This window comes from Miscanthus floridulus, chromosome 3, assembly GCF_019320115.1.
Source record: "Miscanthus floridulus cultivar M001 chromosome 3, ASM1932011v1, whole genome shotgun sequence".
Taxonomy (NCBI): Eukaryota; Viridiplantae; Streptophyta; class Magnoliopsida; order Poales; family Poaceae; genus Miscanthus; species Miscanthus floridulus.
Window position 1 is genome coordinate 1,856,176 of NC_089582.1, and position 27,494 is coordinate 1,883,669.

General features: G+C 45.9%; 3 protein-coding genes and 1 long non-coding RNA gene across 5 annotated transcripts; 2 read left to right on the forward strand and 2 right to left on the reverse strand.

Annotated features, from left to right (window-relative positions):
- Window positions 1-1,991: 1,991 nt before the first annotated feature.
- On the reverse strand, window positions 1,992-12,400 carry LOC136544753 (uncharacterized). Of its 2 annotated transcripts, XM_066536818.1 has the most exons (4): window positions 12,243-12,324; window positions 11,782-11,889; window positions 8,356-8,474; window positions 1,992-4,219 (listed from the first exon to the last, which is right to left on the reverse strand). In XM_066536818.1, exons 3-4 carry the CDS (start codon window positions 8,406-8,408, stop codon window positions 2,140-2,142), a joined length of 2,133 nt encoding a protein of 710 aa, XP_066392915.1. In that variant the 5' UTR covers window positions 8,409-8,474; window positions 11,782-11,889; window positions 12,243-12,324; the 3' UTR covers window positions 1,992-2,139. The 2 variants fall into 2 exon arrangements, with proteins under 2 accessions (XP_066392915.1, XP_066392914.1); XM_066536817.1 differs by lacking the exon at window positions 11,782-11,889 and having other exon boundaries at window positions 12,243-12,400.
- A 1,430-nt stretch (window positions 12,401-13,830) lies between these two features.
- On the forward strand, window positions 13,831-14,488 carry LOC136542971 (low molecular mass early light-inducible protein HV60, chloroplastic-like). The gene has a single exon (XM_066535569.1). It carries the CDS (start codon window positions 13,831-13,833, stop codon window positions 14,347-14,349), a length of 519 nt encoding a protein of 172 aa, XP_066391666.1. The 3' UTR covers window positions 14,350-14,488.
- Window positions 14,489-19,316: 4,828 nt separating this feature from the next.
- Window positions 19,317-20,137, reverse strand: LOC136544754 (uncharacterized). The gene is made up of 4 exons (XR_010780823.1): window positions 20,069-20,137; window positions 19,680-19,979; window positions 19,505-19,597; window positions 19,317-19,423 (listed from the first exon to the last, which is right to left on the reverse strand). It is a non-coding gene; the product is annotated as an uncharacterized lncRNA (long non-coding RNA).
- Window positions 20,138-24,275: 4,138 nt separating this feature from the next.
- On the forward strand, window positions 24,276-26,817 carry LOC136542972 (glycine-rich cell wall structural protein 1.0-like). The gene is made up of 2 exons (XM_066535571.1): window positions 24,276-24,418; window positions 26,241-26,817. The coding sequence occupies exons 1-2, from the start codon at window positions 24,276-24,278 to the stop codon at window positions 26,815-26,817; spliced, it is 720 nt and encodes a 239-aa protein (XP_066391668.1).
- The last annotated feature ends 677 nt before the right edge of the window (window positions 26,818-27,494 follow it).

Here is a 27,494-nt window from a genome sequence, read left to right on the forward strand (position 1 = left end):
ACTCCAGCCCACTACTAACACCCAAGCAGGGATGGAGTTTAAATAGGCCCACCAATCTCAACTAGCCATTGTACTTCTACCAAAAAAATGCTAGATCATCCCGTGCATACAAACTTTTTCCACCAGTGGTGGATCTAGCAAATAGGTTAGGGGGAGCTTCTTCCATTATCTTTCATCTCTAGCCCCTCTTTTTAAGCTTCCATGGATACTAAATTGTAGGGGGACTTAGGAGGGGCTCGATTATGCTTCGAGTAGTGGTAGCAGTGGTTTGAGCCCACCCTGCCCTGGTGCTAGATCCGGCCCTGTTTCCCACTAGCTTTTGCAACAGATCTACTTAGGGCAGTCTCAGTGGGGGTTTTAGGAGACTTTCATGGGACGAAATAAGCTGACAAGTCATAGTATAGATAAGTAGAGATGATAAAAGAATGAAATGAGTTTCATAGAAATGAAACTTGTCTACAGCGCGATTGCTACAAGGTTGCGCCATCTAAGAGACTTAGCGCCCACACTCACCAGCCTCATCGACTGTCATTTCGTTTGCACAGCAACGGTCACTTCTGCCATCCCCAACTGGTATTGGATTAGACAGATCACCGGCGGCCTTACCGTACCGGTGATCCAGGAGTACACATGGACATCTGGGATCATGTGCGGGAAGTCCAGCTGAACGACGCCGATGACACCATGGTTTTTGAAGGTGGTCTGCGAACGGAACATACTCCACACGATCGGCTTACAGAGCGCTTCACTCGGCTTCGCACCGCCCCATCCCTGGCTGAAAAGCGGATTTGGGCACCTGGGCTCCACTACGGGTCCAGATCTTCCTCTGGCTCGCGGTGCGTTGAAGGCATTGGACTGCGGACAGGTGACTCCGTCATGGCCTCGACGTGCTTGACCACTGCTTCCTATGCGACAAGGAACTAGAGACCATTGACCATATCATAGCATCGTGTTTCTTCTCTAGACAAGTTTGGTGGCGCATCCTAGCGGCCCTAGGCGCAGACACTTCCCAGGTTGGCAAGGAGACCCTCTTGTCGTGGTGGAACTCATGGCGGACGCACTGTACAGGAGACAAATGGCGGGGGGATGACTCATTGTTCGCGCTCGTTGCGTGGGAGCTATGGAAGGAGAGAAACGGGAGATGCTTCTGCAACAACTCATCCATGGTCCTGCAAGTCCTTGCGCGCTGATCAGGCACATCGCAGACCAATGTATCGATGTCGGGGCGGCTAAGCTAGGTTGTCTTTTGCGTGAGTAGTTGCCATGTACTCCATTTCGCTAGGCAGGGATGAGCTTATTATAACACCCTAAGCCCCCCAGCGCGGCCGATCGGCGCGTCGTTGTAAAAACTCACTTTTCTCGATCTTAATACAATGATGCGTAAATCTTTTGCGTAATCGAGAAAAAATATATTAGGGTTTTGGAAACTGGGACATGAAAGACATGCCTTAACATTATTAAATATTTTGGGTGAATACTCCGGTGATATGACCAGATTGTCCGGGGCTTGATCTTTTTCTACCGCTTGCCAAACTCGACCTGTTGAAAAACAATATGCGATATTCCTATGCTCACAAAGTCACAGTGCAAATTAGTATGATATATTCATGAGAGATAGTATATGCTGATATACAAGATTTTGTAACGATTTACACACAGATTTAATATTTATATTTATGTCTGCAAATATAGAGCTTATATGGTTACACTTACACTCATCGTCTGCTTTGCGGGCCAATTAATCTTCGTTGCGTGGCCATATATATATAGTATACTAGCGTGGGTGCCCACGTTTCACGTGGGAAGGAGGTGGGGAAAAAAATAGAATTTTTTTTATCGGGCTGACACTGTTCCTTTTTCGAGAGAGAAAAGAAAGGAATGTATCGGTCGATTGATAAACAGTAACGCATCCGGTACTGTTGATCTACAGTGATATGAATCTGTGACAGCTATGGATGAACAGTGCGCGACGATGTGACACCCCTCAAATTTAAAGTTCTTATATAGATACTTACACAGACTTTTAATTCTGAAATACGATACAGGACAAATAAACAAACATTCCAGTTGGCACAAGTTAACTGACGTGGCTGAAACATTCCCTGATATGGTCCATAGAATTTTCTCCAAGGCAGGTTGTCAAGCACGGCCAAGCACAAAGTTCCAGCCGATCCCTCGGTTAAGGAGCAGGAACCTGACATGGGTGATGAACTCGCCGCCTGTGCAGAGGTTCTTGGCGTGGAAGCCGGCCTCACATCTCGTGGCGAGGTGGAAGAGCATCTCGATCCAGACCGACGCGATCAGCTCCCACACACGATCACCGCCTGTTCCGGGGTCGTCCTGGCCGGAGAGCAGCATGCGAGCAAGCCTCAACGCGCGCGGCAGCACGGGCCTGATGGTCTCGTACTGGTTTCGCGCGAACTGCCCGTACGCCCCCTCCGCCCTCTCGGCGGGGTCCCTGATCTTGCGCACGACGGCCTCCAGCACCTCCCTGACGGCCTCGGCGTCGTCGGCGTCGACCTGCTTCGTCTTGCCGTGCTCCGCGAGGATCTGCTTCACCTCCTCACGGGCCTTGCGGTGCGCCACGTGGCCCTCGCTGCTGATCAACACGCGCCGCTCCAGGACTAGGTCCATGAGGTAGTTGGAGACCTCCATGGCCAGAAGCATGTGATCATCCCGGCTGTCGACGCCGCCGCCGTTCTTGTTGCTGGCGGCGAGAAGAGAGCACATGTGGGTCATGAGGTGCCACATGACGACGCTGGTGGAGAAGTCCACCTTGTCGATGCTCTCGTACAGGTGCGAGTCCTTGGCGAGGCCCCTCAACGACAAGATGCCCTGGCCTCGGACATGGCTGAACTGCTGTATCCTATTCCAGTCGTTTAGCTCGTTGCAGATGAGCTCCTTGGTCCTGTCGGAGATGGGGCGCAGCTTGGTGTCCCCCAGCAGGCCGACGTGACGCATCATTCTCGAGAGACAGCCGGCTTGCTTCTCCCTGATGCAGCCGGCCAGCAAGTTGTACTGCGCCCACTTGTTGGACCACAGCGGCTTGTGGTAGGGCCGCACGGATTTCAGCGACCAGAAGACGGCCCTGGTGAGCCTGCTGCCTGCTCCCAGTTTCTCCCGCAGGAAGCAATAGGACCGGAAGGACAGCACGAAGGTGAGGATGGAGAGCACCTCCAACGCCACGGCACCGGCGAGCAGGATGTAGGAGACGGCCACGTCGGCGGCGCTGTAGTACGACACGCCGCCCTTGCTCCTCGTCGTCGTCGTAGCAAATAGCGCCAGAGCCGACGAGGTGGTGGCGAGCGTCAGGAGCGGGAGGCCAAGGGTGGTGAAGACGACCGCCGGCGGCCTGCGCTGGGCGTGCGCGTACCTCAGGCCGACCTTGGTGTAGAGATGGTCGTACATGAGTGAGAGCTGGATCTCGCCCATCTTGTACGCCCTGGACGGGAACCACTCCTTCTCCCCGGATTCCATCATCTCCTCTATAATAGGCCATATCTTCGGTAGCAACCATGGCGCCACAGGGATGTCCATCAACGCGTTTATGCAGTTGGGGAAGCTGTCGCCGGCTGCCTCCACGAGGTCGGCGTACTCCTCCTCCAGCCACCATTTCCTGCGGCCCACGATGTCCTTGTTGTACCTGTCGATCGACGCCTGCGATCTGTCTCCGGCTTGGTACCTCGACATGGTCTTGCAGAGATCACCCATGCGGCTTCCCTTGATCGTCTCCGAGGTGGCCGTCTTGAGCGCCCAAGTCCTCTCCGCGTACTTGATGGTCCCCGAGACAAACATGAGCACGACGGGAGCAAGGAGCTCTTCGTTGCCGCGCCGCCACGACGGCGACTTGGCCACGACGTAGACGGCGAGCACCACCTGCGTCACGAGGCCCAGCAAGTGGCGCTTCCACAGCTCGTTGTCCTCCATGGAGAAGGCCGTGATGGTCTCCTGCCCGCCCAGGTGGAGCAGCAGGACCGGTGCCCACAGGAGCACCAGCTCGTGCCGTGGCTCGCCAATCTTGAGGGTCAGGTGGCCGAGGACGTACACTGCGACGTAGTCTGCCGACAGGTACGCGAGCCAGAGCAGGACGCGGAGCACGGTCGACGGGTTGCGCCGCCGGATGCTCGCGGCGAAGAGGAAGAAGGCCTGCAAGGCAAAGCTGGCCACGACCAAGCATTGGAGCTCCCATTCGTCCCAAAGTTGCTGCACGTTGGACAAGCTGCACGTGCACATGGGGATCAATAAGCTACTTGCCAAAATTATATATTGTAACTTGGAATTAGCTACTTACTAAAGTTAGTTATATATTTGGGCTAAAATATTATTATACAAAAAATCTTAATTACTTCCCTCAAGTTCTGCCTATGTGCAAACAACCCCTAAACTAATTTTTGGTTCCATTTAGTCTCCCGGTTGGTCCAACTTATCCAAGCAAGATTTGTTTTGTTTTCGTTTTCTCCGCGCACAAGTTGAGTTTAATTTTAAATTTTGTGAGGTCACAAAGCACATCATAATTCATTTTCTTAAAAAATAATACCATAGTTATTATTATTATTATTATTATTATTATTATTATTATTATTATTATTATTATTATTATTATTTAATGATATATTAACCCTAGACATACAAGATTGTAGGAAATATAATTATGAAAAATCATAATGTGTGTCTTCAAAAAATATGATGTTTGTGTCACCTCATAAAATTTTATATTAACCCTAGACATACAAAATTGTAGGAAATATAATTATGAAAAATCATAATGTGTTTCTTAAAAAAATATGATGTTTTTTGTCACCTCATAAAATTTATATTAACCCTAGACATACAAAATTGTAGGAAATATAATTATGAAAATCATAATGTGTTTCTTAAAAAAATATGATGTTTTTTGTCACCTCATAAAATTTTATATTAACCCTAGACATACAAAATTGTAGGAAATATAATTATGAAAAATCATAATGTATTAAAAAAATATATGATGTTTGCTGTCACCTCATAAAATTTAAAATTAACTCAACATGTATGTGAGCAAAGTAAAAAAGAAAATCTTGTTAAGCGGTAAATTGAACCAACTTAAATAGTTGCAGGAGTAGTTGAACCAATGTTAGTGTTTGCACTAAAATTTGGCAAAGCCCTTTAAAGGAAGGAATCGGCCGATGTGCTCACCAGCCAAGAAATATTCTTTAATTTGGGAGAAGAGGTATGAAGTCCAAGTGCTCCACACGTGAAGATATATATGGAAAAGCAACAGAAGCAAGAAGATCAAGGAAAATGCGCACGTCATGACTTGAGACAATTATTATAATATATCCTCACGCACGGTGATTGTTATGTTCGACCACGTTTCAATCCAAGCTCAGCATCACAAAGTTTCCTTGAATAATTAATTTGGATTAAATAGTCAGAATCCAGGTGCCGCCGGCGTAAATGAAAAAGAATAGAAAGGGAGGAGGATTAAAGGAAGAAAAGCAGAGTCGATTAATCTGGCATCAAATGCATGCGTGCAATCTCTGATGGCCTCGGACTCTTGTTGGTTGCCATAAACGGATAAGCGTGAGGTGTATGTGCATGAAAATATCCCCAGATGAATGCATAGGGGAAGAAAAAGAAATATTATTTATTTAGGAAGAGCATGACGCCAGGCATATATCATGGAGAGGGCAGAGCAAAGGAGCACGGAGAGGTATCAGACTTGGACTCTCTTGTTTGGCAAGATTGCACGGCAAGCCCAAGATTACCACGTGATGCATGCATTGTTCCAGTGTAGATCGGCAGGCATATTGTACAAATACACGTACACAGTAGATGCAAGGATATGACAAGAAAAGACGTCGGTCAAGAAGGCTTCATTAGCGAGGACTTTAAATAAGGTAATTAGAGTCCACGCATTTTTTTTTTGTACTTCCTATGTTTTTCTTAGGCAAGTCACGTACGGAGGTTATCAAGGGGCCCATAGTTTAGGATATAAATATGTATCCCCTGGCTATTGTAAAAGAGATCTACACATCAATTAAAATTAGTCTTTATTTTTTCGGCTTCACGCCAACCCTTCGGAGTAGGAGTAATAGTAGCTTTTCGGCGAGTTCTTCAGTAAATAGGGCTGCATCGACCGATCGACCTCTAGCTTGCTTATGAGTACCTGTCACGACTTGTATTGTGCTTATAAAGCTGCATCTGCTTATTGATCTTTTATGAACCATAATATAAGTTAGTTATCGATCTGTATCGTAGTTTGTAAGGCTGCATCAGCTAATTGATCTCTTACGAATCATAATATAGATCAAAGTTATCGATCTTGTGTTAAATAACTTGGTGTTTAATACAATATCACCAGTTATCGAATCTGCTAAGATTAGTAAAATTTTTCTTACTGTTTTTGGTTGATTCACCAGTTATCGATCTTGTTATAATTAATGTTTTATTAATTATAACAAATCACCTGTTTGAGATAGAGATAGATCGGCATCATATTATCTTAATTGGCTGTCCTTTGATCTGGTCACATTTTAAATCTCATAATTGAGGACTTAATTCCGCTAGATCGGTTGTTTTATCTTTATTCCAATCAAACATAGTATGTATCCAAAGACATGTTTCAATCTTGAATAAACTCACTAGTCAATGAGATCTGATCTAATGACACTACCATAGCTGTATCGATCCGGTCAAACCTCACTGGTAAGACTTTAGATTAGAAATTATTGATTAGTGGTTTTGTTCATGATTGAGATATGTACTATGGTTGTTTGATATGCCCGCATCGGCTATTTTTGCCGATTTGCCTATACTCTCACACATATAGCATGTTTTTCTGAATCTGTCAACATATAGATGGTTTTATAGATTGTTTGGCTTTAGTTTATTATCATTATCATAGCTGCATCGATCCGATCGAACCTCACCGTTGATGATAATAGATTAGACTCAAAACTGTTTGTAGAATTATTTATATTAGATAGTCGATTTATTCGCATGTTATACTTTTTTCATTAAACTTATCGGCTCGACGCTTTATATCATTCATTTCCATTTAGCCGATGATGTTTTCTGATGTTCCACGAGCATCGGTTATTTTGATTCGTATCATTATCATTTAATATTAGCCGATAATTCTTGATTTAAATATCTTCGTTTCATGGATACGCTGGATATCGACTATTTAGTCGATAGCCTCATTGAATCGGCTATCTAGCCGTACATTTAGAACTATTTGGTGCAACACCGATATGTTTCACCTTAAATTACTGATAAGATTTTCTCTCCTTGTCAATTGCAGATCAAATTGACTGGCACGTCGTTGGGTTTTCAAAATCGACTGATTCTGTGTTGAAGCCAAGCAGATCTCTGGTCTCGTTCCACTCAGATCTTCCGGCTTGCTGTGTGTTGATCACATCGCCACATTTTTGTGTCAACAGTTCGATTACTCTGGTGTCCTAAAATGATAGTTTTGAATACAAGGTACAATAGGCACTAGGGGTGAAGATAAGGCAAATTGGACAAGTGTGCATGTCTTGTGGAGTGCATGAATTTGTGCTATAGAGATGTATACATGGTGAACATTTGGTCATAATCACCGCTTTTGCATTTTGGTGTGGTGCGCCTGTACCCCTAAACAGCTAAACTCTATATAGATTAAGATCCGCCCTGATAAGCACTTGAATTCCCAACTGTATATACATTGTGGACACACATGGAAAATTAAACGTTCAATATGGATGAAAAGACATAAAGAGCAAGTAATTGGTAGACGAGGTCTATAACACCTATATAGAAGTATTATAGAATATCTGTATTGTATTAGAAAATGAAAAAAAGTAAACATAAACAATTTTGGTTATATATGGGTTTCTACTAACTTCTGATACTTTCTTTTAAGATCCAATCCGATTCAAGAGCATGTATTTATAGACTAGTCCTTTGCTTTCACATATATATACTCTCTTCATCCTAAAATATAGTACATTCTGGTCATTCCTAAACAAAATAAGGGAGAGTGCAATAGGCGTATATACCCCTCGCTTAACCTCCTGATCTGTTGAAATCTGATTCTATTCTACATGATTAAAGGGTGAACTCTTAGTCACCTTACGTATTTTTATTTAAGAAAACATTATCTTCTTGTTCCCTGAGTGCACTATATTTCAGGATAAATTTCAAATGCCAGAATGCACTATATTTCAGGACGAAGAGAGTATGAGATAATTATAATATTATTTTTTCTATCTCCAGGTTAAATACGACTTAAACCACTTCATGAAAGTCAGGGAGAAAGTTATAGTTACTGCTGCTTGATGCCTTGATGAAGATGTAAAATTAATGTGGTATTTGCTATATATACTAGCTTACCTTAGCGGTTGTTTTGTCTTCTGGTCTCCACTTATGCGTTTACTGATTATCATTGCGACAGTACTGGGACATGAACCGACTTCGCTAACAATCAGTTTTAGCTCATTGCCAACTGCGCCCTGGTAAAAGAAAAACACTATCAGGTCTCTGTATACTTTCTAATTGCTAGAAATAGAGACTTTAGTGAAAAAATACCCTCCAACAACTTTTTTAATTTTTTTATCCAAACATAGTCATCTTCTATTCTAGATTTCTTCTAGCCAAAGATAGAAAACGAGAATGACTCTTTAGAATGCACACAAGATAGAATAAAAATGTTAAAGTGTGGAAAAAAAGAAAACGATTTATGTAAATAGCTCTCCAAATGATAATTCAGAGAGTGTCATTTAGAAAGACTCTTGGAGATGTTGTTAGAGCATCCCCAACATGTACCCTAAACAAATTCTATTATGCTTTTTAGTGGTAGAGTAAAACAACTTAATCCAACAGACCCTAACACGGGTCCCTATTTTATGGAGGCCCTCAAATCTCCTCTCTTAGCTCCGTCTCCTAGAGGTGTGTAGGGAGCTCCTTACTTCTTCCTACGAATTTTATTCCCCACACAACTCACTGTCGCGCACCTTTTTCTTCATCCTGACTCTTCCCTTGATGGGTCCCTATCTCCTTCACGGTGTGGCTCCCACCGAAGCCCTAGGCCCAGCGTGGCTCCCCTCCTGTAAACTATCCCATCCCTGGCGCGTTCACCTGCCCCTGATGTGGCATTTCATGTGCTCCTCGACCTCGCACCATCATAGCTTAGCTGATTGTTGGAACAATGACAGTGCTCGTTGCCCTCATGCCCCCATAGCGATTGGAACAACGATGGTCTCCTCATGTCCTCACACCCCCCATAGCTCAGTCGATTGGAATGATGTGGATATGATGAATGACGACTGGGTCCCATATACCAGTGTCTACTTAGAATGGATTCCAAAGCTCCTAAGTAGATACAAAAAAAAGGTCCTCAAAAGTAAACAAAGCCTTCAAATCAAAGTAGTAACCTTGATTTGAGGGCTCCTTGTTGAAGTTGCTTTTAGCTAGGCTTGGTGTGGTGGTGGCACATACTGGAAAATAACTTGTTCATCCACATGCAAATGAGTGTACTTAAATTTCTAAACATGCAAAATGATGGGCCAGCTTAATTATACCTCCATCTTTTTAGTACTAGGCTCCTGTCAATAGCGAGACGCCTGTGATAACTCCAATAAAAGTGAGTATGCGTGTATGCATGTGAGCATATGCATCTTATTACATATTAGAAAAAGCAATATTACGGATAGATTAGTTCCACAGATAGTTGTTTAAACGTTGTAATCTGGCGACTGTGTCATCATGCACGCGTTCCCATATGTTTTATTTACCAAGTTACTTTTGTGTTTTCATGTAGGTTATTAGAAAAAGAGGTCCTCAATTTAATTAGTGTCACTTAAAAAAGAAAAGAAACCCTTTTTTCTTCTAAGAAAGAGAAAAAACAGACTTTTGTTCTTTACTCGTACACACGAGATTAGTCTTCTTTTCATCTGAATTAGCGTTTAGAAGATGTTTTCTACAATTTATAGTCTTATACAGCATATAAATTTATTAATGAAGTAGTACTTAATTTGACGGTTCTTCACATCGCTTCCATGTCTAGGGCGCCTTTGATAGTTTCTAGATTCTTGTAGAAACATTTTAGATTTAGGTTTCCTTTATAAATGTTTCTTCGATAATCAGAATCACTACATATTGAATCAGATCGACTAGCTTGCTGGATTCTTTAAACCAGAACGAGTATCAAGAGAAATTAGGTTTTGGATGTTTCTCTCTGAACTAGCACAAAAACGAGAATCGGTTCTAACTAATTTTTCCCTAAAATGTTTCTCTCTTGTACGTGAAGTTTGGCAATGATTCTACTGAAAAACCTAAAACGTTTGTCGCCGCCACAACTCTCTATATTCACGCTCTTGTTTTATTTGCTCGACGACTATCACGTAACGTACTACTGCTGCTGCTGCATGAGACTTTTGGAAGTAAATCATTGAGTTAATGCGCATGCACTTGATATATATATACAGAGTAAAAGTGTACATATTAAGGAAGTACGTCCGTCTCATTTTTTTTGCTCAGCGACATGTTTTTTTGTACTTTATGAAATGCACACCGCACTAGCGGACCTTCACAAGAATGTCAGCGTCATCTATTAACAATCAACCCGAGGGTACTATCTATAACTCTCCAAACCATGTTTGTCTAAGATCCCAACCTGATATATCAGGGCTAATTGTTTGCTCTCCTAATAAAAAAAATAGCCAGCTAAAAATTAGCCATAATGTTTGTATCTTAACTAATATATTCTTGGCTATGGACAAAAGTATCCTTCTATTTTATCATTTCTCTCTCATCCGACACCACTAACATTTCTCTCTCTTCTCACCCACCCCCTCCTCTTTGTGGCTCTCTCCTCACGCAGATGGCAACTAGCGTCCCTACCCCACTCCTCCGGTCCTCTCACCCATCGACGACTTGGAGCAGTGTGGGTGGCGGTCGAGGACAGGATGGTAGCGGTTACGGCCGAGTGAGGCCAGAGTGAGGGCGGTCGAGGCCGGCATGCATGGTGGGTTGACGCTAGGCCAGCGGTTGAAGCTGATGCAATAGATCGATGGCGGTGCGGTAGAATCGAGCCCGAGGCGGGCGAAACCCATCGATGTACATGGATGCACAAGAGAACGAGACGGAGGGGGTGCAGGCGGCGATAGCGGGTGGGAGGTGGCATGGAGGGGCGATGACAATCATGGTGGTAGCCGAGGACAAGTCCTGCCATGCATGGCGGGCTCAAGAAAGGCGGGCAGAGAGAGGGAGAGGAGAGAGAAGAGGGGGATAGAAATTACTTGTTGGAAATCAGTAGCACTTTTAGCCTCAATTAGCTGGGTTTGGAGAGCTAATGGACTAATAACTACTTGGGGAGGTGGCTAAAAATTAGCCCACCTTTTAGTCTTTTAGCATTCGTGTTTGTATCCTCCAAGGTCTAAAAATTACTCCCCATCGATCCTAGAATAGATGACATTTTAGCTCTGGTCACAAAAATTAAGGAGAAGTGAAAAATGTGGTGCATAGGAAACGCGAAGGAGAGAGATGGAGACAGAGGTGTGTTGGGAAGTGAGAAACATGTACTACTAGGAAGTGAGAATGACCACTAATTTAGAATGGGTATAGAAGGTTAAAAAGTACAGTATTATGAAATGGAGGTTAGTACTCCCTTTCTGTTACTCGAAAAGCTAGAACGATTTGCAATTTAGAATGAAGTTAATAGCTAGGAACTGCGTCTATGGATCATGCATGCCCCTAATAAACTATATAGGTGGCTAATGTTCAAAATATCTTATTATATATAGTAGTTCGTTGTGTTACCTGCACTATATTTTATTTAGCAGACTAAGCTCCGATCCGGCTGTGGACAACCGCGGATCCATCCATGGTTTGAACAGTGATGCGCAAGACGAGGGTGCTGTTTAGTTCCTAAAATTTTGCAAAATTTTTCAAGATTCTCCGTCACATCGAATCTTTGACACATGCATGAAGCATTAAATATAAATAAAAAATAAAACTAATTACACAATTTAGACGAAATTCACGAGACAAATCTTTTAAGCCTAATTAGACTATGATTGGACACTAATTACCAAATAACAACGAAAATGCTACAGTATCATTTTCTAAAAAAAATTCGGCAACTAAACAAGGCCGAGATGCAGAAATGCATGAGAAATGCCGAGAGAAGTTGCTGCTGCGATTCGTTTGTCAAATCAGTTTGCAGTCAGTATTGTACAACGTAACTAGTACGTACTACCAACAGCAGAATTTGAACTTACATCGATGCTGCCTCCACTGCACTGCGCGGCTGTGGTCGTGCACGGCCACGATACGGCCGGGTTGCCGTTCGCCGGACTGGCGGAGGGCTGGAGGCCTCGAGCCGCTCTCATCGCCAGCCGCCGGCCCGATAAATAGCCTTGGCAGTTGGCAGCGTCGAATCGTCTTGCATGCTAGCTGAAACTCTCTCGCGTACTCCTCCTATATGCTTTTGCAGCACCATGGGGACACGGTCACATGGAGGTGGTCCTCCGCATATATTCTTTCGTTACTTACAAGGTAGTTGATGCATAGCAATGCATTTATTCATGGTCGACTAGCAACGACAGGACTCCTTAGGCCAGCTTTAGTATTTATTCTCCCATCACAAGCTGCCGACAACTAAAAGATGCTATCCCCCTCTTGTCTTTCCTTCTCCTCATCCCGTCTCTCTCTCTTTGTTCTATTCCCATCCTTTTCCTCTTTCCCTCTCCTCATCCCATCTCTGTCCATTCTCTTCCCATCCTCTATACTCCCACATTCGTTCTTGCCGAAGCCAGCGCCCAAGTACCACCTGCCACCCAAGCCCACCGGCATCCCCAGGCACACGTCCCCAGGCCCGCCAATAGACCCGCTCAAGGTTTGAGTACAAAGTGGGTAACCCGTAAACGGTGAACCCAACATATACCAGTCCAATTTGGTGGGTTAGGGTTTTTTTTTGTGTTCTTGTTTAAAACTGCATGGGAAAAGATCTACTTAACGTCCCCCAACTAAAAGATGTTGTTTACTGTACCTCACCTATAAAACCAGGTATTTTACCCCTTATAAATTATTGAAAACCGTCTAATTAACCCTCTAAGAAAATTTTGAAGGTGGTCTTATTGTCGTGGCATATTAAAAAATCTACATAACCTCCTAATGTATCAAAGGTTGAGTATTTAACCTGCTCAACTATAAAACCCGGTATTATAGCTTAAACCCAGTACTATAAAAAATATGATGTTATTGTTTATTTCACAAAGATCTATGACATTCATTTGTTTCATATAGATATCCAGGCCCTTCCACGTACATAGATACCACGTCGTAGGATAAAAACGTCATAAACGTTGACGTGGCGCTGACTTGGCAGCTCCTGTAAACGTCATATACTGAATTTTGGCCTACTAGACACTACGCCAAAACACACAATGACAACCCAATAGAGATGGCAACGGGCACAAATCCGCTAGATTTTACCGTCCTAAATCCATGCCCATGAAAATTAGATGAACCCATTAAAACACCCATGCCCGTGATGGGTACAGAATTTTGTCCAAACTCATGCCCACGCGGGTTTCGGATATCCACAGGTCGAGTTGAAGCCGAGATCGAGGTCGGATATGAAGCGACCGATCACATAGGCAACCTTGCTTTGGTACCGGTTCTCATGGTCTTAGGTAACTACCAGCTATATGGCCCAATGCCCATACGATGCCTAAGCTTACAGTATATTATCCCTGACACAGCGCCTCTCTTCTGCTTGGCCATGTACACATCTTCCCTGCATTGCATATTTGCATGTCGTCACTTGACCCTCGTCGTGACCTACACGTCTCCGGCTCTCCCTGCATGGTTTTGGAATCTTCTGCCACTTTTCGGCGACGGGAGCCGGCCACCTCGCCCTTGCCAAGCTGCGCGCGCGGTGGCCTGGCCATCCACGTCGATGCATGGCGACGCCATCCACCCAGTTCGCGCGCATGTACCAGTACTAGCCCTCTACTCTCGCCTGCATGCGCCTCAATCACCCACAACCTACGGGACGCGCTGGCGTTCAGCGGGCCGGCTCCCGAGCGCATCAACGGTCGGCTCGCCATGGTGGGCTTCGTGTCCGCGCTCGCAGTCGAGGCGTACCGCGGCGGGGGCCTCCTCTCGCAGGCCGGCAGCGGCTCCGGGCTGGCCTGGTTCGCGGCCACGGCCGCCGTGCTGTCCGTGGCGTCGCTGGTGCCACTGCTCAGGGGGGACAGCGCCGAGGCCAGGAGCGGCGCCGTCACGAGCGCCGACGCCGAGCTCGGCCGCTTCGCCATGCTCGGCCTCGTCGCGCTCGCCTTCACTGAGTACCTCACCGGCGCCCCGTTCATCAACGCCTAGATGCATATTATAGGCGGCTGAGTCCAAGCCAGTACGTGCATGTATGCAGTAGTAACTTCGTAGGAACAATATTTTTGTAACCGTGTATGCTAGTAGTGCTACCTTCCGTGTACGAGCCTACGCACAGTTGCACGAGCTAGTTTTATGCACGTTTTGGATCAAAATTAGCTACCAAACATATATATCACTCCATATGTTGGGAAAGAAATGCAATTCTAATATATATATATAGTAAAATGCATCGGATGTACATTAACTTTTGTTGGGGTGTCATATAGGTCCATTAACTTTCAAACTGTATTTTTTGGTCCATAAACTTTTAAAATGGTTCACTGCAGGTCTATGCCCATTTATTTAACTTTAAATTCAACGTACATTTACAGAAAACCCCTACGGAATGCGGTGCGAGCACGTGAAGCCGAGCCAGCCACCGTGGCGAGGGCGCCGCATTGAAGCACGCTCTGGCGCGATACGGTAGCCGCTAGCACCGGAGACCACACAACAGGGAGCACCCGCGTCCTCTACTTTCTTCTCAAGCCGTTCAAGCAGCCCCGCGTCGTGTCCGAGATCATGGCACGTCCATCCTAGTTTGCACTTTGCTTGCAGCGACGCCATGAACGTTTTTCGTCAGCTTGATTGAAAGTTTTTGGCGCAGATCAACTGAAACGTATGTGCTGCTCCATCTGATGTGTTTCAGGGCGGCATCATACTCGGCCCGTCCATGCTGTCACGCAGTCCGGCGTTCAAGGAGATGGTGTTCCGACCCGGTGCTGCACACCGTCGCGACGTTCGGGATCATGTACGTCATCTTCCTCATCGTCGTGCGGATGGACCCGATGCTCGTCGTCCGCTCCGGCAAGAAGAGCGTGATCATCGGCCTTTCCGGCTTTCATCCTCCCGCTGGCCATGACCACCGCGGGCTTATCCGGCGCCGCCATGGTCTCGGAGCCCGACGTAACGAGGCGTTCTACGTTCCTGTTCGCGCTGGCCACGTCGCTCTCGGTCACGTCCTTCGCGTTCTACGTTCCTCTCGGTGGCCGCGCTCGGCGCGGTCATACTGTTCGCGGTGCGCCCGGTCGCGCTCAAGGTGATCGAGCGCACGCCGCCGGGCAAACCCGTGGACGAGAACTACGTCTTCTTTTTCCTCCTCATCGTGCTCCTCGTCGGATTCTACAGCGACGTCATCGGGACCAACTCGTTCTACGGCGCGCTGATGCAGGGGCTGGCAATCCCCGATGGACCGCCGCTCGGCGCCGCGCTGGGGGAGAAGATTGACGCCATGGTGTCCGGCCTGATCCTGCCTCTGTACTACGCCATGACCGGGCTCAGCACCGATGTGTGGTCCCTGCATTGGGGCAGGCTGCAGCTAGTCGTGCTCCTCGGATGGTTTGGCAAGCTGGTCGGCGTCATGGTGCCGTCGCTGTTCCTTGAGATCCCCCTCCGGGACGCCGTGCCCCTCAGCTTGTTCATGAGCTCCAAGGGCATCGTTGAGGGCAAGTTCCTGTGGACCGACGGCAGCATGTACGAGGGCGCCTGGCGCAGCGGCCGCGTGTCGGCAAGTTCTCCTGGACCTCCGGCACCACCTATGAGGGCGACTTCGCCGGCGGGTACATGCACGGCCAGGGCACCTACATCGGCGAGTTTGGGGACACCTTCGTGGGGCTCTGGGCCAAGAACCTCCGCCACGGCCGGGGCACGGAGGCGTACGCCAACGGCAACGTCTATGACGGCCACAGGCACGATGGCCTGCAGGACGGCCACGGCCGCTACATCTGGCGCCACGGTGCTGCTCCAGGAGCTGGAGGTGTGCGAGGGCAAGACGCCGTCGCAGAAGATCCTGACGTGGCCCAGGGTGGAGGCCGTGCAGAAGAAGCCGGTGTGGCAGCCGCCCAAGGTGAGCATTGACCAAGGGAGGAGGTCTAGCGTGAGCAAGAGGAGCAGCTCGTCGCTGGACCTAGACATCCTGCAGGTCGCCGCCGAGGGTGGCGAGAGTGAGGAGGCGCGCGCGGACAGGTCATGCCTGCGGACGTCGTCGTGCATGCGCACGCCGCCGAGGCCGGGGGAAGAAGCAGGGGAGAATGTGGCGCTCCTGCGGTTGGCGGTGGAAAAGCGCTCCACCGTACGTGGCGTGACACCAAAGTGTGAGTGGCTAGCTAGCTAGAGCTAGCTGATCGAAAATTCTTGCTGCTTTTGCTCCCTGTCGTGTGGAAGCCACACCCGCACGCACGGGCGCGGCGGGCCGGGCGTCGTACTCGTTCTTGGGTCGGCGGCGGCCGGATGTCTGGGCCACGAAAATTCTTGCTGCTTTTGCTCCCTGTCGTGTGGTCTCCGGTGCTAGCGGCTAACGTATCGCGCCAGAGCGTGCATCGCTGCGGCGCCCTCGCCATGGTGGCTGGCTCGGCTCACTACCGGAAACAGTGACTCTATCGTGTGCCACAAACACTCAGCAAAGACAAAAAAAATACTCGGCAAAAGCTTTATCGAATGTAACACTCGGCAAACAGCACACTGCATCTATAGTGTTGGCAAACAGCTATTTGCCGAGTGTTTTTTATCGCGCACTCGGTAAATGGTTCGCCGAGTGTCAAATTTGACACTCGGCAAAAAAAGTGATTTGCCGTGTGTTTTTCCAAAATACACTCGGCAAAGGATTATTGTTTGCCGAGTGTTTTTGAAAATTACACTCGACAAACCTATTTTCCAAAAAAAAAAAAAAAATTCTCAGCATATCATTATTGTTTGCCGAGTGTTTTTAAGAATTACACTCGGCAAACCTATTTTTCAAAGAAAAATAATAATTTTCTTCTCTGCATATTTTAGTTTAATAGCTGCTATACAAAACACTCTTAGTACAATTATCAATGGTCAAACCCATTTAAACAATTATCAATGGTCAAACCCATTTAAACAATTATCACAATTAATAGTCTCACGTTGCCTATAGAAAAGCGATTACAATTTGACATGTAGAGTATTAGTCATTAAAAGGTAACTATATATTCATTGATTCTAACATTTCACCAACATCTATACATCAGCGTCTATCGCCTAGCTCGTCCAGACCTTCTGAGCTCTCCAGCAACTCCAGCCACATCTAGCCATCATCTTACCATCTGGTCTACATGAGAGAAACAAAGAATCAGCTTATGCATCACAAATCATAAACCAGGAGGTTACAATGAATTGAAGGTCACACTTTTTTTAACAGATGATTCCAAATAAAAACTTGAAAGCAAGATAACTTATGATCTATTATGTTATTTACTTTGCAGAATGTGTTTTCTATTCAAAGCAAGACTAACCAGCTACCAACCAAACATGATTCAACCAACCAATTATCACACACAAATAAACAGAACATTTCGTCTTATCTTCTAAAAGAGCATTTCATCCTTATAAAGACTAGTCATATTCCTAGTTGTGTCCAACAAGTATCCTTAGGAAGACCTACTGGACAGACAACGCAAGCAATGGTGACACAGGTGAAATCTAATCTCTGAAAAAGATAACTTGTGCAATACTAGTATACTACTGAAAGTTGTAACTTCATTAACACATATTTACAAATAAAAGGATAAGCATGTTTGGTTAATAATTGTTAGGAGTTACTACAGTTCTAAAATTAATACAAATTAAACATGAATATTTAAATAGTTCATATGTTCAACAGATGATAACCATGTACTGAAGTCTGGACTGTCCAGAGTCCTCACAAACATAACACATAATCTTTATATGGTAAGACACATAGTTCAGAGAGCACAAATCATTTTAGTTTAATTGTAATACCATGAGAGTGTGAATAAAATGTGTGGAACTGAAAGAAAAGGTATTGTTTTCTATTGATGACTACTACAGGCCCTACAGTACAAGGCCACCTCATTTCAAGGTTACAAGATGTGAATAACCTGAGCATGGCGGCAATTAAAAATCAATGATGAATCCTAAAAAATAATGATGCATGTACACAAGTTAGAGATTTCTTAAAAAGTCTTTACCTTGCTAGAGTGGTTTATTACCGGCTAGCAACCAACATAGCTACCTGCAGTCCTGCAAGCGTCAAACATGTTATGATGGCCATAAGATTGAACCTGATCTCAATCTGTGAGTAGCGCTCGATCCTTTCTTGAATAACTGGCTGCACCATCCGTAGCCAATCAAGGTCATCAGCACCACCGCACTGCCCAAGATTTACAGGCCCTTCCTTCAGCCCATCCAGCTCATACAGGACACCTTCAAAAGGTAAATAGCTTATGAAATGGTAAACATCATCATCCTCAGTCGCGGCTCTCACTACGTCAAAAAGCATTTGTAGGGGCGGTTGTAGACCATTTGTAGGGGCGGTTTGTCCAGCCGTCCCTACGCAAGGGTCTCCACAAATCATACATTTATAGGGGCGGTTCTTAGACCGCCCCTACAAATCGATTTGTAGGGGCGGCTAGTGTTTCCAGCCGCCCCTATAAATCTGTTTGTAGGGGCGGCTCTTATTACTAGCCGCCCCTACAAATAGATTTGTAGGGGTGGCTGTAGTACCAGCCGCCCCTACAAACATGTATTTGTAGGGGCGGTTCAATCTAGAACCGCCCCTACAGTACGTTTTCCCGCAAAAAAAAATCAAATTTTCAATTCAAAATCACTTTGCCGAACGTCCCACAACCAACGTTCCGAACAGCGTTCGTGTTGCCGAACGCTCCGCGACCAACGTTCCGAACCGCGTTCGCGTTGCCGAACGCCCCGTGACCAACGTTCGCGTTGCCGAACACCCCGCGACCGCGACTGCAAGCATAAGAGTATTCTATAAACTACAATTACAAGTCTAATTCACATGAATATATACAATCCATCATTAAATATACAAATTCCATACACATTGTTATCAACATCCTAGAGCTACCCTTTCAGTCTCACGAAGGTGTTGGTACTGAGGATTTGTACCTAAGTCAGACTCTCGGTCATGGTAGGCGCCTCTGACGTGTACAATTTGGTCCAATGTGAAGTTGCAAAGGTCGCCGACGAGCTCTAAGAGTTGGTCATCCTTGTATGAGTCTCTTTTCATTCCTTTCTCTTCTCTCCACTACAAGAAAACAAGTTTCAGTTTAGTATTTCATACCATTTACGAAGTTTTTATACTATGGGTGAAGAGGTTCAAACTTACCCTTAAGGGGTGTCTCCTATAGGCACCGGTGTTACCCATCATAGAACATATATAGTATCCACAATGTACACTCCCAGGCTTCTGCTTGGGGCACTGTGTGTTTTGCATATGAAAATGTTAAGTAATGCTTTTGACAGCCATGTAACGGAGTACTGAAGAAGTAAGTTACACTTACCGCACATAGTGTTTTTATAGCCAGCTTTTCCTTTCTTGCTGGATCATGCCTTCCATGATGATTAGTGACATAGAACCTAAATGCCCTGTTCGAATTATTTTAGCAAATACAACTTGTTAGTATCCAAAAGTGAACGTTACAAGTATGTATACAAACATATAAGCTAATGAGGATTGTCGATATGTATACGTCTTGAGAATCGATATGAAGTCTTTGTATGTCACCGTGTCCTTATCTAATGAATCAAAGACCCATGCCATGCTCCTCCCGACATCGACGGCTATACAAATCCAGTGGTTACTGCATGGATTTAATCATAGAACTAGATAAGCCCTTTTGCATCGAATGAAATATATCGATCAAAGCTTTAAGTATAGAGTTGAGCTTACTCGAAGTTGTATGGTAGCCATATAGTAGAGTGGTGTTAGAGATTTTTGAAAGCCAAGGCAATGTATGCCGCAACCTTAAGGGACTCTTCCCTTAGCTTCGCACTACGGATGCACTCTTTCTCCCGAAGAGTCTTTGCAGCTGCTAGCCCTTTGGCATCCAGTGTCCACCGTTTAGGGTAATTAAAATTTGTTTGGGCTATAGCTTGAGGGTCTACATACCCGGCTTTCACACTTGGCATTTGTTTGACAATGTGCACTTGCATTCTACAAATCACGGCGTGGGTTAGTTACAACAAAATTCAAAGATTACATTCATATCATATCGGGAGGACAAGGACTTACAGGCACCACGTGCGAATTAGATTCATCTCTATTTCTCCCAGGTGAAAGCATGTGTGCATGTCATTGAAGTCAAAGATAATTTTCCCGGCTGGGCTTCCAAATGTGCCGGTGGGAAAGCATGCTTGTATGATATCTATGCTCGTTGGGAGAACACGCAAGTACCAATCATGGAACCTTCTCATTCCAAGTGGTAGGCGCTGGATTTCCCGGTTTGGTAGGAAGGGCTTGCCTCTTTCATATTTTTTCGGGCAATCCTTTGACCATTCGATGGCATCAACATTTGGATACTGCTTTGCAATTTGGTGAAGTTTGCTACTGACGGCCTCCTCAGAACCCCGTGATGGGACTTTTTAACTTGGTTTTCAGGCTTGAACTGATCATGGGAATACCACTTGGACACCGACGAGACGTCTTTGATCGGAACATAAACTGGCCTTATGTGGATTGGAATCTTCTTTCGGAGTTCCCATTCAGGCACGTCCTCTTCTTGTGCATCACCTTCAGGAGGCACTCGTTGTTCATGTATCGGTTGTGCTTGTTGAGAAGACTGTGGCATCTCATGATGCACTTGCCCGGTACGAGCTGGAGAAGGTTGTGGCATCTCATTAGGCACATGCTCGATAGGAGGCGGGGAAGAATGTGGCATCTCAGGAATGTGGGGGTCATGAGACGGTGAAAATATCTCCCCGACCTCAACAACTTGCTCCAAATTTGGGAGAGGGGGAGGCGGCGGCGAATAAGCAGTCAATATAATGTCCCGTTTGTGCCAGAGGATGAACTGCCCCATAACGTCTTCGAGTAACACCAGCCCCTCGGGAGTTGCGTAGTCTATCCTCCACTGCATGAACTCGGGCTTCACTGTATGCATCTCGACCCTAGTGTAGTCCAGCGGTATCTTATTATTGTGGTGTAAGCCACCGGGAGGATGTGCAACACCCGTTGCCACCTCCATCACAGTGTTCTGCCGGCCGCTGAGAAACACCAAGGTGCAACTAGTAGGTTCCCGTATGAGATCGACTGAGGTTGTGGCTGCAGTGGAACCTTGGCTGCTAGGAACTTTCAGAGGGCTGGTAACTAATGCCACTTCTCCCGGTGGCGTCACTAATATACGTGGCTCCGTAGACATTCCTTGCTCCTCCAGCGTCTTCGCAACTAGAGCCTTCACTTGGAGCTCAAGACTAGTCTCCCGGTCTCGGCCATGTTTCTTGTACATGTGACTGTCCTCTTTGAATCCTTGCTTCCAAGTCATCCTTTTCCCTAGCCCCCTGGTGCGGCCTGTATGCTCCTTGTTTCCCAAGCCAAGGCTAAGCTCGTCCCTCTCTCTGGAAGGATTGAATGAGCCCATCTCTTTGTCTTCAGCATATTTCAGTATCCTTGATACCGCCTCTTGGGTCTCCGGCTTATCAAACTTAAGAATACTGCCGGATGGTTCTGTACTCCTCATATATATCCAGTTCCTTGAGCGTACCTTTAACTTCGTCACATCGATATTCCCAGCAGCTGCGGCCTCTTCATCCATCTTCCTAAACTGCTCTTCCTTGGCATAGTAGCCACTGGGGCCTAGATGATGGTGGTGTTTGTTCCTCTTCGCTAGCTCGGTGTTATGAGCACTGAGCTCCAATGCCTCCGCTGAAGTCTTCTAAGCCACGAGCTCCTCCCATTGACTAGGAGTTATTTTGCCGAACTCGTTGAAGGGAGTTAACCCCTTTTGGATATACTTCGTGTTAAGCTCCGACCTCCAACGTCGAAATGACTCTCCCATCATCCTGATAGCATTTTTTTACCAATTCGTGCTTACCCTCCGGAAATCTAAAATTGACCTTCAGCTGCCTATCCCATAGTGCATTCTTTATGTTCTCTGGTACCTCTTTCCAGTTAGGGATTGCTGGGTTCAATTTATCTCTTACTAGGGCCCCGATCGCATTACGGAATCGTCCTCTTAATTCCTTCGGCTCAAGGATCTCCCCTGCTGGCCCAACCTCCGTTATCACATAGCAAGCCTTATCTGGATATAGATTTCCTTTTCTATCCCCTCGTTTCCTCTTAGGCTTGGTAGTCGTGGTTGTGTCTTGAGTTTGTGGAGCAGAGGCATCGTGATCCGTCTCTGTGGTTGTTGCCTCTGCTCTCCTTTCCTCTACTCCGTCTTGTCCAGTGAGATGTCGCGGACGTCGACGTCGTCTTTTTTGAGTTTCAGGAGGGACCTGTATATAGGATAGGTCAAAGTGTTAGCAGAGGTAACACAGCCAAAGCTTTAGCAAAATTTACAAGCTAAGGCTTCTTCCCTACCTCCTCGTTCGGGTCAAAATCCTTGTCCAAATCTTCCTCCGTTGGCCTCCTTCTTGCTTCAGGTGGGAAAGGATCCTCGGGACTTTCATATCCCTCTTCTGACTCATCATCCTCTTCTTCTTTGCCTTCAGCAGCCTCTCCTTCGGGGCCTTCCTCCTCGTCACACTCCTCCTGAGTAAGCATCACTTCTAGATCCTTTTCTACCTCGTTATCGAACTGTTCCTGAGTAAGCTGGTCCTCTAGTGCTTGCTCCTCAAGGGTTGGCTACTCATCATGCTCGAGGCATCGAGCTGCACGGTCTGTTGTCCGCGACATTATTTCACACTTTGTTCTAAAAGATGCAAAAAAGTGTGCTTTAGGTACGCGAGAAGGTATAAGAAATCAAAAAGGTCTATAAACCAAAGTAGTCCTATAAAACAACAATATAAAAAAACGAGAAGTAGCAGTGGTAGAGGCCTCAGAAACATGTCAATCATCATCTGATCTTGAACTTGGAGCATCAAGGCATCATAATAGAGAAGAGAGGAGAAGGTAATGTAGGGGCGGCTGCTAATGATGCCAAGTTCCTCACAAGTTCTTGATCATCAGCTCATATTCTATATAATGTATGGACTTAGACAATTTCATCATCGGCAAAACAAAGGAGGGGAGAGGAGAGGGAAGATTTGGTAAAAAAAAGCAACAGCTGCTTAACAAACACAGAGAGGAAAAGGTGTAAAAACAAGCAGCTGCTGCTTCCCAAACATAGAGGATAGGAAATATGGCAAAAATAGAGGAGAGGGGAGATTTGGTAAAAAACAGCAGCTACTGCTTCCAAAAAAAGCAACAGCTGCCATACTGCCATCAGAAGTAGTAGACAATAGTAGTAGGGAACCTGTTATCTAAAAAAAGTAAGCAAGAACAGAAATATACTGTGTAAGTCTATAAATAACAAGGTGTAGATAAGCAAGAACATGCACTTATATAGAGAACAGAAATATACTACCATCAGAAGTAGTAGGTAAATGTGCTAAACTCATAGAACATGCACTTATATAGAGAACAGTCACAATAAACTGTATAAAAGAAAAAGAAAAATGTGTAGCAATGCCGCTGTGTAGCAATGACCAGAAAACGTTTATCATTTGTAAGTAGATTGAAGAGCATCATCTACAGATGGAACTCGAATGTTTTACAACTTCACTGAAAACATGGAAAATGATGTCAAGGTTATGTTGTCAACGTTACGTTTTCATTTAAAAAAGGGCACTAGTGGGCACTGGTCATTCGTTAGTTGTGGACTCAAGTCTGGTTATTCTTCTACTGCTATTGTCTGGATTCAGTTCCATGGGAATCTAGAACAATTGCATCATTACCAGTTCTAGAAAAAGAAATCGCAGCACACCATCCTGCAGGCTGCCCCTCTTCTCTTCTCCCATTCGTTTTTATACCCTCGCCCAACTCAAGGCCATGGCGAACAGCTTGCTGTTAGCACCATTGCAAAGCACTAGAAGCAGAGGGAGGAGGACGAAGAAGAAGGAGAGCAAGGCGAGGCGGCGGCGGCGGTAGCAGAAGCATGGACTGCTGCATCTGCAGCCCCATGGCGACCGTGTACAGGCTTCCGAGGAACGCCATCTGTGCTCCCTGCCACGAGGGCGCCAAGGCCATCATCGGATTTCTGAACAAGGATGATGAGCAGCAGCAAGAAGAGGGCGGCCATGGCTCTGTGCTCAAGTCCAGAGGGTTTGTCAAAACTAACAGCCCAACCAAGGTACAAATTCCACACTCACTGATCTGTTCCTTAGCTATTTCTGATTGAGCACATGTTTACATGTTACTTATATATCCTGATCGATTTTTCATACTGCTATAATTAGACATCTGAATTTTCTAAACCAGCACTGTTTTTTTTTTGTTGAAATAGAACGTGCTAGTTCATTCACCTTTGGTTTGCTAGCATATACCAGTGTTGTTTGGTTTCTAGTCAGCTGCATGTCACAATCTCAGGACGACGTTTGCTGCATGCATGCTTCAATAGAAAGGTTCTGTAAAAAGTGACCCCCCGGATGTTAATGGGTCTTCATAAAGTTATTAGTTTCAGGCCTTTCCGCAACCGTCTTTTACTTGTGTCGTGTTATTAGAACATACAGTTCAGAACTCCCTAAGGTTTTGCTTTGCAGCAAAAATCTCAGAAATGCAGTGCAGAGTGTATTTTCCTTGATTCTCGGCTTGTCATGGATTTAAATTCTGAGGTTTGACTTGTCATGGATTGCATTTGGTAAAAATACCAAAGATGCGTGCAAACTTGTTAACCTTGTATTATGTTGTTGCCCTGTTTCAGATATTTTTTTTACCAGATTTTCTTTTGCTATAGTTTTCTGGTATATCTTTATTCGAAGACTTATTTCCTCGCATATTTGTTTTCAAATACCTATTTTCTGGTATATCTCAAGGTCACATCTAGAGCTAAGTTTTGTTAACCTTTGGTGGTAGTATTTATATATAGCATACCAAACTATAAGTGCTGAGCTGGAATGTTGATTTTGATTTTTATGCATGGTATTGTTTCAGATCGTGGTACCTTGTCATCACTAGCAAGGCTCACTGATGTCTGACGTGCGACTCAAGAGCAAGGGCAAAGCAGGGGCAGCAGCTTGCGACCTGGAGCTCACGGACGCGAAGAGCAGAAGGAGAGAGGTAGGAATCGGCAGCAGGTCTCCACACAGCCGAGAGGAAACGAGAGGGAGCAACGCACGGCACACAAACGAAAAAGCAAGCGCTCAGCCTAGGGGGTGCTCGACTCGGCGCAGGAGCGCGAGGCGCTGCTGGTGGACTGGCCACCTAGGTTGCCTGCGACCGACCGGTGCCTACGAACAGTAAATATCCAGAATATCCAGTAAATATCCAGATTTAAGTGTGATTGTGAATGTATACTTATCCTTGATTTAAGTGTGATTGTGAATGTTTTTTATGTTCCTTCTGTCATTGGGAAAAGAGAATGAGAAATGAACATGACAAAGTGTAATGGCTAGATATATGAAAATGTCTTATCCTCCAAAAGTATGTATCACCGTCCTACACTTCATCTCTAAGTTATCATCCACACTAGATATATGAAAATGTCTTATCAAATATTTCAGTCTGTTTGATGGAAATAGCAGCAAGGATGAAGAAATACTTTTTCTTTAATTCATGAACACATGATAAACAAACTTCTTTTCATGGGAGCATGGTGCATATATGGCTACAAGAAGAATCAGAACAGGGCACTAACTAGTAATTGTGTGCAGAAGCCCCCAAAACTCAAAGTGATTACACCAAAGCAAGGCAACAAAGTAATATGGACAAAAGAAAAACCTCAGTGGTCTCTCAAACGCCATGTTGCAGCACAACACACAAAAAATGGGCATGTATGAGGTGCAAGAATTTTGAGTTTTTGCACAAGATATTGCTTGTAAGACTAGAGATGCATCAAATACAGGACCACCTAAACTGTCTGGCTATCCAATGCAAGACAGTAAGGATTTGGTTCATAACTTGAAAACGATGAATACCTGAAAACGAGTCGTCGGCGTGCGGGGGCGGGCGCCGAGGGCCGAGCGCGGGAGGACGCTGGGGGTCGGCGCGTGGGGGAGGGCGTCGGGGGCCGGGCGCGGGACGCCGAGGGTCGGCGCGCGTGGGCGGGCGCCGGGGACCGGGTGCGGGTGTCGGCGTGCGGGGGCGGGCGCCGGGGGCCGGGCGCGGAACGCCGGGGGTCGGCCGGCGCGCGGGGGAGGGCACCGGGGGCCGGGCGCGGGACGTCGAGGGTCAGCTCGCGGGGGCGGGCGCCGGGGGCCGGGTGCGGGACGCCGAGCGTCGGGCGCCGGGGGCGGGCACGGGCACGGGCGCGGGACCGGGGGCTGGTGTGGGTGGGCGCCGAGGGCCGGGTGCGGGACGCCGAGCGCCGGGGGACGGGTGCGGGATGCCGAGCGCCGGGCACCGAGGGCGGGCGAGGGTGCGGGGGCGGGCACGGGACTGGTGGCGGAAACCCTAGGCGCGCGGGCAGCCTGACGGCGTCGGTGGAAGAAGACAGCGCCCAGACTGACTCCCGTGCGTCGGTTCTCCTATTTATACTCCCTCCTATTTGTAGGGGCGGTTCCTGATCTAGCCGCCCCTACAAATCCATTTGTAGGGGCGGCTCCTGATCTAGCCGCCCCTACAAATGCATTTGGTCAAATGAAAAAACAACACTTTGACTCTAGTATTATGAACTCCAAATGACTTCAAATTGAAAAGTTTTGAATACCAAGTTTGTTAAACGAATCAATATCTACAATTGTTGTTTTGGTCAACTTTCCATTTGAGAAAGTTTGGACGGTTCAAATTTGTGATTTTTAAATTTCAACGCCTACAAACTAGTTTTCGGAACCCTAGGTTATCTCAAATTGAAAAGTTTTGAATACCAAGTTTGTTCAGCTCATCAAGATCTACAATACTTATATAGTCCATTTTTTCATTTGAGAAAGTTTGAACAAAATGTAGTTCAAATTTCACAAGTGTGTGATATAGTTTCAGAAAGTCTATATGAGATTCAAGAATTTGTGACTAGTGTTTGATAAAACTTTCTCAAATACGAAAATGAGCTATGTAACAATTGTAGATCTTGCTGAGATGATCAAACTTGGTATTCAGAGTTTTTTCATCTGAGGTCATGTAGTGTCTCATTTGAGCAAGTTTGACCAAGTCAAATTTGGTCAAATGAAAAAACAACACTTTGACTCTAGTATTATGAACTCTAAATGACTTCAAATTGAAAAGTTTTGAATACCAAGTTTGTTAA